This window comes from Perognathus longimembris, chromosome 2 (assembly GCF_023159225.1).
Source record: "Perognathus longimembris pacificus isolate PPM17 chromosome 2, ASM2315922v1, whole genome shotgun sequence".
NCBI lineage: Eukaryota > Metazoa > Chordata > Mammalia > Rodentia > Heteromyidae > Perognathus > Perognathus longimembris.
In genome coordinates this window covers 30910468-30925476 of record NC_063162.1, presented here as the reverse complement: position 1 = coordinate 30925476, position 15009 = coordinate 30910468, and the positions used below count along the sequence as shown (strand labels likewise).

General features: G+C 39.2%; 1 protein-coding gene across 1 annotated transcript in view; it reads right to left on the bottom strand.

Annotated features, from left to right (window-relative positions):
* LOC125346302 (lysosomal acid lipase/cholesteryl ester hydrolase-like) overlaps window positions 1-15009 on the bottom strand; it is a 29781-nt gene that overhangs the window by 2245 nt on the left and 12527 nt on the right. Inside the window, exons 4-9 of the mRNA XM_048338743.1 lie at window positions 10123-10321; window positions 8845-8954; window positions 7301-7437; window positions 4967-5113; window positions 3971-4042; window positions 262-333 (exon numbers count right to left, since the gene is read on the bottom strand). Coding sequence (XP_048194700.1) covers window positions 262-333; window positions 3971-4042; window positions 4967-5113; window positions 7301-7437; window positions 8845-8954; window positions 10123-10321 — 737 coding nt within the window. The remainder of the gene's footprint in view (window positions 1-261; window positions 334-3970; window positions 4043-4966; window positions 5114-7300; window positions 7438-8844; window positions 8955-10122; window positions 10322-15009) is intronic.

The following is a 15009-nucleotide window of genomic DNA, read 5'->3' as shown; positions in this document are numbered from 1 at the left end:
CTTCTTGATTCTACAGTGTCTGTGTTCATGCTCACTCTGAATACAGCATGGCTTTAACTTGGAGTCAGGAAGGGTTAGAGAGCAAGGCCAGTCCACAATACCAACTGCAAGCCTGTGAGCTTCTGGAGAGAATAAACAGAAATCAAATAATACCTAGGCAATCCTTAGTATCGAAGCACAGCCAGAATCTCACTAAGGCAGGCCAGTTTCCTAGGTGTGTTATTTTGGTGTGCATTTACATTGAAAGAGTGAAACCTTTACCTGGTTGTAGTGTAGGTAGTTCTTGGCACTGCTTCCCCAGTCAAAAGCTTGAAACTTATTAAGTTTAACAACCTAAGAGGAGGGAAAACAAAAAAAAAAGTGGAGATATTAGAGATCACTGAACTTAGCCAGGTCCTCAGAATTCAGAACCTTGGTTGCCGCTGCTCACTAATCTGAAGAATAACCAGGCCCTTGCCCTCAGTCTGGCTCAGTCTTCCTCCTTGCATCTCTGAAGGCCCGCACTCCCCAGGTGACAGAAATTGGGCCTCTCTAACACATAGTCTATTTGGTAGGAGTTAACAGTTGTCAGCAACGTAGGGCAATGGTTTTGTTAGCATATGTGAAACAAACAAGAGATGATAAACTGAAATATGGCTGAGGGAGATAGTCAATACCTAAAAGAAGCACATGTGTGAATAAGGGGACTTTCAAAGGCCCAGGCCACCCTTAAATGCTAAGTGAGCTCTGCCAGCATGGTAGGAACAATCTGCATTCCAGGGGCTCCTCTTCTAAGCCACAACAAACTCTGATATTTAGCCTTTCAGTCTCTACCAGCTAAGACCTTGAGTCCAGGAAATGACTCCTTATAACTGATCCACAGCAGAGGGCTCAGGTCAGGAAGTGTTAAAGCCATAGTTCTAGTAGACAGGGCTCTGAGGAAAGAGACTAAATCCACAGTGATATTCCATACCAGGATATCCAACAGGTGGTTAGGTAGAGGAATCTCCTAGGTAGATTTTTAAAAAACAGATTTCTCAGGAGCAAAAAGTTTACAGCATAACATGTACACACACATGATGTACAGAATATAGCAAATTTCAAACCAATTATGATGAGTGAAAAAGCCAGACAAACGTATACTATCTGATTGCATTAAATATGAAGTGGACCCTGAACTAGTGGATCCTGAGCTAGTGAAGCTCCATTTTAAATTTAGAGCGTTCATCTTAGCTGATGGGGGCAATGTGACCTTTGCTTGCCTTTGCTTGCTTGCAAAGAAACATCCAGCCCACATCCTGATAGAGGCCAGATTCCCAAAATGTGAAGAGCACCTGGCCCCTATCTCCCTGGGCAACTTAATTACAAAACTTTCCTGTTTGTTTTAAGAATGTGGTGAAGCTAACAAAGATCAAGCAAACCAGAAAAACAAACATGTAATCTTACTCAACCACCTGCACAGGGGGTTTGAGCCAACCTGTCAGTACACACCAATTTAGAGTAAAAGGATAGGTTAGTTTTAAGCAGAAACTATATGATAACTTGTGACCTTATTGGACGCCTGTGTGTGGCCAGGTAAGACTATGCAGTTTTCTATATGTGTTTTAATCCCATTGGCCACCTGCATGTGGCTCGGACTAGATGTGTGATTTTGCTATAAAACTAGCCTGTAAGATCAGACGGGATTGCAGTATCTACTCCTGAGCTAGTGCTGCGGCCCTGACTGGTCAGTGTAGGAACTCTCTCAATAAAGTTGTTTTCATTTTTTCAACTTTGTTACAGTGGGTCGGTGGTGCTAGCTGGGCTTGCCTGCTGACCGGGTGGGCTTTTTCCCACTACAATATCTAGAAAATGCAAAATACCCTAAGGTGACAGAAAACAGGTAGGATGGGAGGAGGGGAAGAGGAAAAGGTATTGCAAATGGGCTTGAGAACCCTTTTGAGGGTTGATGGTATCTTCACTATCTTCATTGACACAATGGTGTTGCAACAGTATACCTACGGCAAAATCTATCAAGTTATAGAGTTTGGGTAGCATTATATCATTTAAGCCTAAACAATGCAGTTAAAAATCAAAAATACTGGGCTGGGGATATAGCCTAGTGGCAAGAGTGCCTGCCTCGGATACACGAGGCCCTAGGTTCGATTCCCCAGCACCACATATACAGAAAACGGCCAGAAGCGGCACTGTGGCTCAAGTGGCAGAGTGCTAGCCTTGAGCGGGAAGAAGCCAGGGACAGTGCTCAGGCCCTGAGTCCAAGGCCCAGGACTGGCCAAAAAAAAAAAAAAAATCAAAAATACTCCTTTGTAAACTACTGAACAATAATAAAAAAATTAATAATGCTAATATAGATACTCCAGTGCAAAAGAATCTGGATTGCTGCATACAAAGGAATCTGGTTTTTGTTTTATTTTAATTATTTTCCTTTAAGTATTTGTAAAAAGGTGTTTCATTTTTCAATTCAATAAATGATTAGGAGTACAATGAATTATTTTTGTCAGTCATGAAGTTAGAACTGAGGGCCTAGGTTCTGTCTCTGAACTCTTTTTTCTGGTGGTTAATTGGATATAAGTTTCTCACAGAGACTTTTCTGCCTGGGCTGGGCTTGAATCTCCATTCTAAGATCTCAGCCTTCTGAGTAGCTAGGATTACAGGCGTGAGCCTCCAGCACCCAGCAACAACACATCTTGATAAATGTCACTCTCCCTCATCCCATTATTCCCCCAGAAGTCTCTATTTTCAAAAGTCTTCATTTGTAGATAGTATAAATCTGAATCCCATTATTTTTTAAGCAATATTTTAGGAAAAGATGTCCTTTTCAAAAGCAATCCTGTCTAATGCTATAGCATTAGCTTCATGAGAGGCTGATATTTGACAACTAAGGTTTGAAGTCAAAATCAAATTGGGCAGAAAATTCTATGAGATCTTATCTCTAATTCATGAGCAGAAAGGTGGACGTGGAGGTGTGGTTCAAGCAGTAGAATTGCCGCTTAAGCTAAAGAGCCAAGCATGAGCTAAAGAGCCAAATACAAGATTGAGGACCTGAGTTCAAGCCTCACACACACACACACACACACACACACACACACACACACACACACACACACACAGTGTGACTCTGCCTGCCTATTGGCTGGAAATTGTGCAGTAAAACAGTTATAGTACCTTTCCTTGAAGTTTAACCATAAATTATTTATATTTAAAATAAAATTGCCTGGAAAAAAATCTCACAGTTGTCTGGAGTTGGACATAAGCCTCCTGATATAGTGTCAAGGAAAAGTGAAAAAAAAATGGAGAAAAATAACGTATTTGTACATCCACTGCTGTGCTAAAGTATATAGCAGAATATAGAGATATCTCCTAACTCTAAATACATATTTCAAACAGTGCCAAGCTATAGAACTATTATTTCATTGAAAGATAATGCTCCTATTTTGCTAATATATGATCTGGAACAAGCATGTATTACTTCTGTGATAACATGAGAAAAACTCTATTTTCAAAGGTAGTGATTCTCCTCCACGTTCATGTTTGGTGTGACTGTCTATCCACTGACATTCCAAACATATCATGATCACAGGCGACTGTGGAAATAGCAGCCCCTGTCTCCATCACTACTCCAAAATCATGCTTTATGAAATAATACAGAAATAAAATAAATCTGTGAATCAATGACAAACAGATGGAGAAGGAGGAAAGAGAAGCAGGAAGGAAATAGATAACTGAGAGGTAAGTAAAGGAGAAGGAAAGGGAAGAAAAGAAGATACAAGACAAAGCTCACAGCTGTTTGGTGACCATATGATATGTGTGTCTCACGGAGGATAACACAGACAATACAAGCATAGTGACGAGACCAGAAAGGAAACCAGATCACACTTCTACTACACAGACTGTCAGCTTAAGAAGTTGGATACAGAGGTTCATCAATGAAGACCCATTCCTTTCCAAAAACTTAATGTACCCAACCTCAGCTGCCTTCTGAAAGGCCTACCTGCCTCCAGTGTAACATGTCTTGCACAGAAGTTCCGGCAGGATTGTGTGCTCCATACACATCCACTCTTGACTGTACAGTAAACATGAAAAATTAAAGAATGAAAACAGCATTAAGGTGATATTAAAAATCAACATTTTTTGTCCTTCAAAGAATTAAAAACTACAGAGCCACAATCACAAATATATGAGATTGGGAGGAAAAAAGAATTGTCTAACTACAAATATGTCCTATAAAATATGAATAAGCATAAGGTGAGTGTGGAACTATACAGGTTCCAACCACAGGCCATTTTTATTTTCTTCTTTATGCTTTCCTGAACTTGCAAAATTATAAATGACAATCACCCTTCCTTTAACATTAAGAAAAAAGTGATATTATTTTGAAAGATTCACCACAGCCTTTACTGCAGAATTGTTTTTTGAGACAAGGTCTGCTAGGTAACCAAGGCTGGCCTCAAATTTATGATCCTTCTGCCCTAGTATCTGAAATCTTGGGGTTACAGGGGGTAGCCACAATGTCTGGCTGCATTTCAGACTTTTAAAATCTATTTTCAAAATTCATCATTATAAACTACATGTAGTTTCATAAACAAAAGTTTATTCTGGCCAATGATTTGTATTTCATAAAGAAAAAATATATAACATACATGTATTGCAAATATTCACATATATGAATGTGGTATATGTATGTGTGTATATATAATAAAAACTTCAAACTTGAACCCACATATTTGTCAAAAGAATATTGTGGCTTAAATTGTGCCAGCTCCTCATACTCAATTCTCCACAGAGGTTCAGTAGAAAATAACAGCCACCACGAGGACAGATGTGACCACAACCACTTGCTGAAAATCACTATTGTTCCTCTTGAAAGAAAGGCCCTTCAGAGCTCTAACAAGGTCATTTCTGTGTCTCCCACATCATCCAAAGTAAGCACATTCAAAAATCAAAACCACTGAGTGTTTAAATCAATTGTTATTATGACTATACATACCATATTTAAATTCCTCTCGTCAAATCCACAGAGGAGAAAAAAGAAATTTCCACAAAGCTCCTTCAGAATGGCATGGGTGCAAAAGTGGGTACTGAGCCACTTTGTGATTGGATTCTCAGGAAAGAATTCTTTGTGTCCAAATATGTCCTAGAAAATATAAAGAATCCCAGATTATCTCAGCATTGCTGGGATGGAAGCTTCCACAACTCCCTGCAGAGGCACAGACCAACAAACGTCTACCAGTAGCCTCAGGAATAAAATGGAGACTAGTTAATATTCAAACCAGGATACTCAACAAGAATAGATATGTTAGAGACATAGAGGATTTTCAGAGTGAAATACAGAAAATTAAATAAGTTTATAGCAGATGTTTACAAAGTACAGGAGCTAGTACCCTTGGTTCTAGGGCCACACCCAGTTAGTCTTCTGTGATGAATGGTACTGACCTATGGACAAATAGTCAGTGTGGGGAATGGTCAGTGCTATTCTAGACCAGTGTGCATGTACACCAATATGAGCCACAGTGAGGTATTTTTATAGTGATAAAACATGTGCAATGCAAAATTTATCATTTTATTCATTTTTATGTGTTCAGTCAAGTTGTAGCAAGTATAGTCACACTGTTGTGGAACAACCACCATTTCCAGAACATTCTGAGCCTTCTAATCTCAAACTCTGTTCCCATTAATTAAACTATTTCATCTCCATCCTCCTTCTCCCATCATTCATGCTAAAGTTTTATCAAAAAAGAGTCACACTTTCTATTACTGTTGTATATTTTCATTCTGAAAGGGTAGAATATAGTTCTTACCTAATAGTTTAGAAAAGAAGTTTGTGAAACACTGGTCTATGGCAACCCTACCTAATTCAGCAAATCTGTGACTAACTACCAGGGCAATCATTACATTCTAACAACATGCAGTGTGTAACAGGGAATGGGAGAAATGCCTTCCTGTATTCAAATCAAATCTGTCTCTTGCTCATGTCTACCATCTATATTGACAAGTGGAAATGGAAGGCAGTTTCAGGGGTTAAATGAGTACTCCATTAAAAAAAACTAGACATAGAGTTCTTAACTGCCAGTACTTTAGAATGGCCTTACTTAGGGTCTTCATAGAAGAATCAAAGTGAAAGTCGATGTCCTTAAGGAAAGGGGAAGTGGACATGGAGCTAGGTAGACACAAAGGGAAACACTATGAGAAGAGGAATGCAGAAATTGGAATGATGCTTCCACCAACAGGAATGGCCAAAGATTGCCAACAACTACCAATAGGGGAGAGGCATGAAAAAGATTGGTCCTCATAGCTCTAGTAAGCTAATACAAGTGGGAGTGTAAGTATAAATGGGTAGACCTCAAGAGAGCAAGTGCCATCATTCTCAGATTTGACTGGTAAAAGTGATGGTAAGATTGAGGATTTTGCCAGCTAACAGCATACTCCTTTAGTCCAAACTCTCCTTTTATAAGTAATAGCAATATACCCTAAAATAATAATGAGAAGCATACAATGATAAATACAGTGATAGTTGTCTATTATCATTATCTGGTGTTATGCACTGTACATAAATTGCATGTGCTAGACTTTTCGATAGGAATGGAATTATAGTAGGTTGGTTTACACCAGAATCACCAGTATAATAGGTTGAATTGTGACTTCACGGACAGGAAATGCTCATCTCTATTATGAACTTACAGGGATACCACCCAATATGTGATCCCTTATTAAATGAAAGTACATTGTATGTTGCAGGATCCTGTAGCTTTGTGGAGAAGATTCCAATTGAGTATATACATGTGCACAAATGCACAAATCACCTAATGCATGAATTAAGGGCCTTCTGTTTTCAGGGGGCTTAAAATACCTTCTCAGGAATGTAATTCTTTCCTGAATAGAACTTGGGCCTGCAAAGCTATGGGCTGAGGGCTGATGTGCTCAATGGCCCTTTTGGGGAATATAATTAAATACTATCTTTAGATCATCTTCGTGTGCTTAGAGATGGGCCAGTGGGAATGGCTCATACCCATTTCCCACCCACAGTTATGCAAGAGCTCACCTCCTGGAATAAAAGGCTAGCCGTGCTCATGTTTAAATAACATTCCTCTGTAGTGGATACAGACCTAGACTAGCATGTTAGCTATGAGTACACACAGATGCAGTATTCACAAATTCTATGCCTTCACAGGCCCCAGTCATAGCAAGTAGGGGTGAAAGAACGAAGAGAAATCCATTGCTCCCCTAAGAGCAAACACAGAGGACAGCAGTGTCTCCCTCCAAGGAGCAGTGCTTCATGAAGAGGAAATCTGTGAAGAAGGGAAAGGTGAGGGCAGCCATATACCTCAACAAAAACTTCGGGGAAGATTTCTAACTTGGTTAGAGGGCTGGAACTGAAATCCAGTGAAACCACAGGAGCCAAGGCAAAGAACACTTTGATTTTTTTGGCCAGATCAGGAATCTGCGAAAATCCTATAAAACCTGTGGGAACAAAAAGGAAGATAAAAGGAATTGCATCTCATAGGACACTTCTTCTCAGAAAAGGCAAGAGTGAATGTGGGAGGCCCTTGAGTAGCAGCCAGGAGACAGAGCACCTGAAATGATGCCCTCACCAGCTGCAAGCAAGGAATTTCATCAAACTAGAAAATCAAGCATTTGCCAAGTGCTTATTTCCAATCTAAAACTTAGAAAATGTCTGTAAAGAAGTCCAGGATGAGAGATACACAAAATCTTTCCATGTTTTTTAACAATGTGAACTCTAAGTCTGTAACATGTCAAGAGCTCTGCTCTCAATCTCTTGAATCTCCTGGCCCTCCCTCCATCCCTAATTCACAGATCATACAAATAGACAGCCATAACCCGAGGGAAACTCAAACATTCAGAATTCCTTGTCTTTAAGGTATCAGTTAGCCTTCTCTCTGGTCACTTCTTGCAACTTGGCCCCAGAATGTCACTTTAGGAAACAAGTAAACTGGACATGAAAGAAGGATCAGAAATGCAGAAGAATACCCAGTTCCATTTTCCTGAAGGTGGGGTAATTTAACCACACATATCAATATGACTAAAATCATTCATATCAGCCACAGTAATTCACCTTGTAGGAATGTACTGTAAACAGATCACATGATATGAAGACAGAGGTGTTATTCATTAAACACTAAAGAAGGGAATTAATTGAATTATGAAACAGGTCCTTAGAGTCTCCTTAGAGAAACTTACCTGTTAGAATGATGGGTAATTTGTAATTTCTTAAAAGTTTACTACATTCTTAATTTTTCTAAAACATACTCATTTTATAATGAGCATAAAATAAATTTGCATATAGATTTTTTAAACTATAAAGTATAACTTGTCAGACTTGTATTCAACTTAGATTTAATTCCTTTTCTCCTCCTCTCTCCTTATTTAGTTAGTTAATTACTTACTTACTCAAATTTTGTGTACTAGGCATAACCCAGAGCTTTACATAAGCTGAGCAACTGCTCTGGAACTTAGCCACACCCCCAAGCTCTCCACTGAACTTTAAAAGTGAGCATATCCTCTTGTTTCCATTTTGAAGTCTCTGACCTTAGAAAACTTCCCTCACTTCACCCATCTCACATCCTTATATTGTTTTACTGGAAAAAATACATAAAAGGATGTTGGTCACATTAATCCTTTCAATTAGAAGAGAACCACATATACCATATTTAGCAATTTATAGCAAAATCTGAATTTCCATATAAGATCAAATTTCAAAATCCTTTAACCCTTCCATGATTTCTTCTTGACATTAGAAAAAGAACTAGATTAGAACAATGTGACTTTCTTATAGTTCTCTTATAAAAACAAATGTAAACTCCATATTATAGCCATTATATCAACTTTCAGTCCTTACTGCATACATACCGATGGTGGTACCTTGAGAATGACCCACATAATACAACTGCTCTTGGCCGGTTTTATTCAGAATATAGTCAATGGAAGCTGGGAGATCATATTTTGCCATTTCATCAAAACTATAATCCAAAAACAAACAAACAAGAACTCTTTTGTTTAACTGGTACATAAATAGAAGATAACATGAATACTAAGCTTAAAACTTGAGGCACTGTCACATAATGAACTGGGTAAGCCAGCTCTGAGCTCAGGAAACTAAACCTTACCTAGGCTAAAAAACATCCCTGGACTCCATTCCATATACGCCTCTCAAACAGAACTAGTACCCTGATCTTTCTGTGTACTGTCTGAGTGGCTATACTTGGTTTTATCCTTGTTGGTACCAGTTGGTACCTTGTTGGTATCCAGTTGGTTAGTCCCATTTTATTATGTTAAAACACCACACTCTCATTGTCCATTTATGACATTCATCACTGAATTGCAACTGGGTAGCTTCCAGTTTCTCACTGTTACAAACAGATGACAAGAAACATTCTGATACATTCCTTGTGGTAGAAGTTCTTATTCTTGAGTTTCATATCCTTAGGGAGGCTCTGGTTGTATGATTGGAAAGAGAAACTAGAGATACCCACAATGCTGACCTCTGCTAATACCTCAGACATCAAGCTGTAGCCCAAAACCAGGTAGTTAAGTGTGTTTGTGTATGTGTGGGTGTGTGTACATGCGTGTATGTGTGTGATCACTCTCAGAAGAGCCAATTTTTCTCATATATTTTATAATATGCCAGTCTCAGGGGAATTTCTTTTCCTGTACCTTCTACTATCACATTTCCAAAAACCTTATGAGATAGATGTTCTTTATCCCCACGTCATAAATAAATAATCAGATACTATGGTTTATGTAATATGTCCAGTGTCCTATGACACCTATCGATGGATCCAGAAGTAAGAGACAGAGAAGAGTTTCTGAGAGGAAGAAAAATGAACACCTAGAAAATGTGTTTATGGTGGAACAGGGCAGGGCATCTGACTCCAAATGCTTATAACACAAGGAATGCCAAAATTCCCAATTAGATGTAGTTATTTGTGTACTTATTTCTTTCTAATTTACCTTAATATTTATTATTAAATTCCTGGCAAGGTTTAAAACTTTCAAAAGACAAGACTCTCTCCTCTCATACAACTTCAGGGGTGTTTATGAATGGCCTCGTCTGTTGAATTCCTTTGTATCTATCTGCTTCTTAAGTGTCACAGAAACAAACCCAAGTCATAAGCAACTGCAAAGTACCTGAAAGCCCAGAATTCATCCTGAGAAATGGAGAAAGTCTTGTGTTTCCGAGACCACGTGTTTCCTCGACTGTTCCCCATCCACACATCAAAACCGGCATCAGCAAGGAGGAAGCCCAGGCTGTTCTCATCTGTGTTTGTAACCCAGTTACTGGAATCTGCCATCAAACCATGCTGAAGATAGACAACTGGTTTGTGAGCTGAAAAACATTTATGTTAAAGGATAGTAACTATAAATTTCCAAACAACATGACTATCTTGATGAGTACAGAATTCTTTTTAAAACTACAAAAAAAAACAATGAAATTGAAGTAAATTAAAATACTGAGGTAGGCCAAGCACCAGTGACTCACGCCTATAATCCTAGCTACTCAGGAGGCTAAGATCTGAGGATCGCATTTCAAAGCTAGCCCAGGTAGAAATGCACATGAAACTCTTATCTCCAATTAACCACTCAAAAGCTGAAAGTGGTGCTGTGACTCAAGTGGTAGAGTGCTAGCCTTGAGCACAACGAGGCTCAGGGACAGTGCCCAGGCACACGCGTGCGTGCGTGCGTGCGTGTGTGTGGGTGGGTGTATCTGCATATAACAAGTTGTACTTCCATAAGTAAATCAATAAGTATATCCATATAACAATAAAATCTAACTCTAAAACAATATGAGATATCAAGTTGAGAAAAGACATAGACGACCCTTAAATACCATACTGCCAAGTTAAAAAGCCACTCTGAAAGGTTACAGTCTCTATATACATTGTGGAAAACTTGAAAAGATGACAAAAGATCACTGGTTACCAAGGGTTGGGCAAAAAGGATGGAATAAACAGGCAGAGCCAAAGAAAAAGTTCAAAACAGTGAAGCTATGAAGGTATATATGATACCATGGTAGTCAGCAAATGTCATTATATATTGTTCCAATCCACAGAACAGACTGAGATGTCCTTAATGTACAATGAATTTTGGGTGACAAACACGTGTCAATTTAAATTTAACAATTATAACAAATACGCAATGAAAAGATGTTCATAAAATGAGAGGTATGGAAAATCTCTGCCTGTTGAGGTCTAGGGTAGTTTGATTCAGAATTGTCAATTTTTGCAAGTTCTTGGTTACTCAGTTCTTATTAATTTTGCTATGAACCTAAAGCTTCTCTAAAAAAAATGAGGCTAATAAGAATTTTCTGGGTAACATTGAACAGGGTATACTGTATTCATGACCTGCTTTGTCACATAGCAACTACTTATACAACTACTTAAGTTACTTGTAAAAACTTAAGGTGAAGCCAGGAGCCAATGGCTCAATTCTATAAATCTAGCTACTCAGTAAGCTGAGAGCTGAGGTGTTCGGTCCAAATTGTCAGATGTCCTTATCCTGAGGCCACAGAACAGTGCCTTGACTGACTAACACTCTGGCAAAAGACCTAAATCTATTTCCAGTTTGGACCTTGAGCAGATATCTTGGTTTGGCTCCCACACTGCCTCCAACTGTGACCTATTTCCTATTTATCCCATCATTAATTACTTTCAAACCAACTCCACTTGATAATTCAAGCAATATTTTCTTGGTAACTCAACTACCTATAGCCTTCCTTAAAAAAGGTTTAATGAGGGCTGGGGATATGGCCTAGTGGCAAGAGTGCTTGCCTCGTATACATGAGGCCCTGGGTTCAATTCCCCACAACCACATACACAGAAAATGGCCAGAGGTGGCGCTGTGGCTCAAGTGGCAGAGTGCTAGCCTTGAGCAAAAAGAAGCCAGGGACAGTGCTCAGGCCCTGAGTCCAAGCCCCAGGACTGGCAAAAAAAAAAAAAAAGGTTTAATGACATCTATAATGCTGTCAATCTTAATTAATATCATAAAACACTATATGCAACAGAAATAACTAGATTGTGGAATCAGTTATTGTTTTAAACTTTCACTATTGCTATTCTTAAGGTTTTTGCCATTGAAGATTTAATCCTACTGTACAACATTGGCAGTTAGGCACATATAAGGTCAACTTGTCAAACAGCATAGGGAAACCCTGCTTGGGTAGTATTTCTGTTGATACCACTATTGCTTAAATTTTTGGATACTTTTCTGTGTTAGTGGCACAGACTCATACTTGGCCGGCCAGTCACTCCCTCCTCTGTGGGATCAAAACTAACAGAAATGTATCTTACAAGCAACAAAAACCTACTGAGCTATCTGGTTCCAGCAACAAACAAACAAATAAAAATTAACAAACAACCCCCCTGAAACAAAGTTTATCCTGATGATGAGGGCCCATACAAAGACAGTTGAAAAACTACTCAGAAGAGGGGATGTTGTGAGATTCCAAATGGAGTCACATGTGCTTGCTCTTCCCAAAGTAACTAAAGCCAAGAGGTTAAGAAAAATCTCTCTTAAGGAAGGCTACCTGATGCTCAGGTCTATCTACTTTCCTACAGAATAGGGACTTACACGATTGCCTTTCCATCACTTGTTATTTCTATAAGCACATGAAAAACTTAGAGGCTCCATCGCCTTTATTCAAAAAAGGCTCACTCAAGACAGCTTACAAACACTCTAAATTAGATGTCTACCGTTACTTACACTGGCCTTCACATTTCTGGTCTCTTCTTCCTCTGTGGCATCTTACAGATGCCTACTAAACCAATTGGACTGGTGTTGGCACTTTGGTTCATTTGTTTCCCTCTATACCAGTTTTCTCAGAGGTCTAAGTCCTTGTTGTTCCCTGACAGCCCCCATTTCACTCTTGGCCGCTCTTCAGCCTTTCCTCTTGTAGCTGCAGTCAAAGGTCGCCAAGTGGATTAAGCAGAGGAATAGCAGGCATTACTACCTGTCAAATAAATTATCAATCTCTTTCAACAGCCTTTCAAGCATCAATAGAGAACCTGTTCACCTCCACAATTGACCTCCAGAGACAGAAAAATTCCCTCACAGCCATCACAGCCATGGTACTTCAAAACTCTGGGACTGGGCTTAGAGAGCAGCAAGGGGTAGAATCAGTGTCTTCTTATGTTTAGAATGTTGCCTTCATTTAAATGAGACTGGCCTGTCCTAGAGACAGCAAAGAGCTCAAAGACCTGGCTTCCTGGCTCCGAGAATTAACAGTCCACTCCAGGGATAGCTGCTCTTCACTCTTTAGCTGGCTCCCTTGGCTGACACCAATTTGAGGCCCTTATTTCTATGACTTCTCTTTCTAGAATGATATTTTGGTCGATCCATTATTAATCTTGTCCCAAAAAACTTTTCCCAACCGAAAAACAAGTAGACAATATTCTTCTCAAATGGCTTCATTACCAGCAGGTTCCTCAGGTCCTGCACCAGGAATATCTAACCAGTTCTCCTGCCTTTAATCCAGTACCCCACCACTGACAATATTCCTCCTCTGCAGGAAGTAGTCAGAGAATCTTCCTTCCCTGCTCCTATTTTACCCATCCTAGTAATAAAAACAAAAAGCACTTAGGTGCAGTCCAAATGGCCAGATGACCTTATCTTAAGGCCACAGTATAATGCCTTGATTCACTGACACTCTCACCTTGCTCTCTTTCCCAGGCCACATAAACTCTTCAGTGGGCCCCTGACCAAAATCTACTCCCAATTTAATCTTTGAGCAGGTATCTTGTTTCTGCTCCCTGCCTACCTACAGCTATGATCTTATTTCCCACCATTTGTCCCATCATAACTACTTTCAAACCACAGGAAGGAGTTTAGTCTCCAACTTTGATTAGGAGCCTACCCTTGCAGATTTTTCTTAATAAACTCGTGCTGACATTGAGCCATCTCCTTGTCTACTCTTTCTTCTTACCTTTTTCCCTCCTTTTGAACCTAACAGCAGTGGAGATCTGGTAGAGTACCAGCCTTTAATGGAAAACCTTAAGAAAGAGCACAGGGCCCTGAGTTCGAGCCCTAGTACTGGCACACACAAATAACACATAAATGGAATAACATTTAAATAGGAAAAAAACCACATAAACTCATAAATGTGTCTACATACATTTATTTTCTACTCACCTGAGACAGAAATAGTGGAAAAAACACATGACTCAGAAATAAAAGAAGCCTGAGCTCAAGCTCCTTCAAGTGTTGAGACCATCCAATGACTAAGGGAACCTTAATTCAGCACCAACTATAAGCCAGGCATCTTTCTAAGAATGAGGAAGTATACTAAATGAATGTTTGAAAATATCCCAGTGAAATTCCTTTGCACATATATTAATTTATGCTAAATTAATAAATAAATAAAACAGGTGGAACTGGGGACACAACAAAGAACAAAAATGGCAGGAACAAAACATCATCCCTATAAATCTGGCATTACATTGACCATGAGTCAGACAGACCTGAGTTCAACTCTGTTCTTGCCAAGTTTTGACAAGACACCTTGAACAATATTCAAAATGGCTATCATCTCTTCAGAGTGAAAACAATAATATATACCTTATAAGGAGCAATGATCTGTGGGAATCTTCTCTGAGAAGTTCTGAACCAAGTGTCTAACAAACAGGAAGGGTGCAATCTACATCAGCAACTAATATTTGTTTGCTGTTTAGCCACCCTGAGCCTCGGTTTTGTAAGTGACTGCTCAGAGGACTGAATGAAATCACTGAGCCAGTCATAATAGGGTATGGTTGTATGTAGTACCATCAATCAGAAGGCTAGGGCAAGAGGATCAAGGGTCAAGGCCAGCCTGAGCCATCTCAAAAGAAAATAAAAGAGAAAGAAAGAAAGAGAGAGAGAGAGAGAGAGAGAGAGAGAGAGAGGAAGGAAGGAAGATTGTGAAGTGTGAAGCACTGTAAATGACACATAGTTCAAACTAAACAAGTAAGAGCTTACTGTGTCTTCTGCTAACCATTTATAATAGTAAGCCAATGGAAATAAGCTAATTGTCAAGTGGCCTGATAA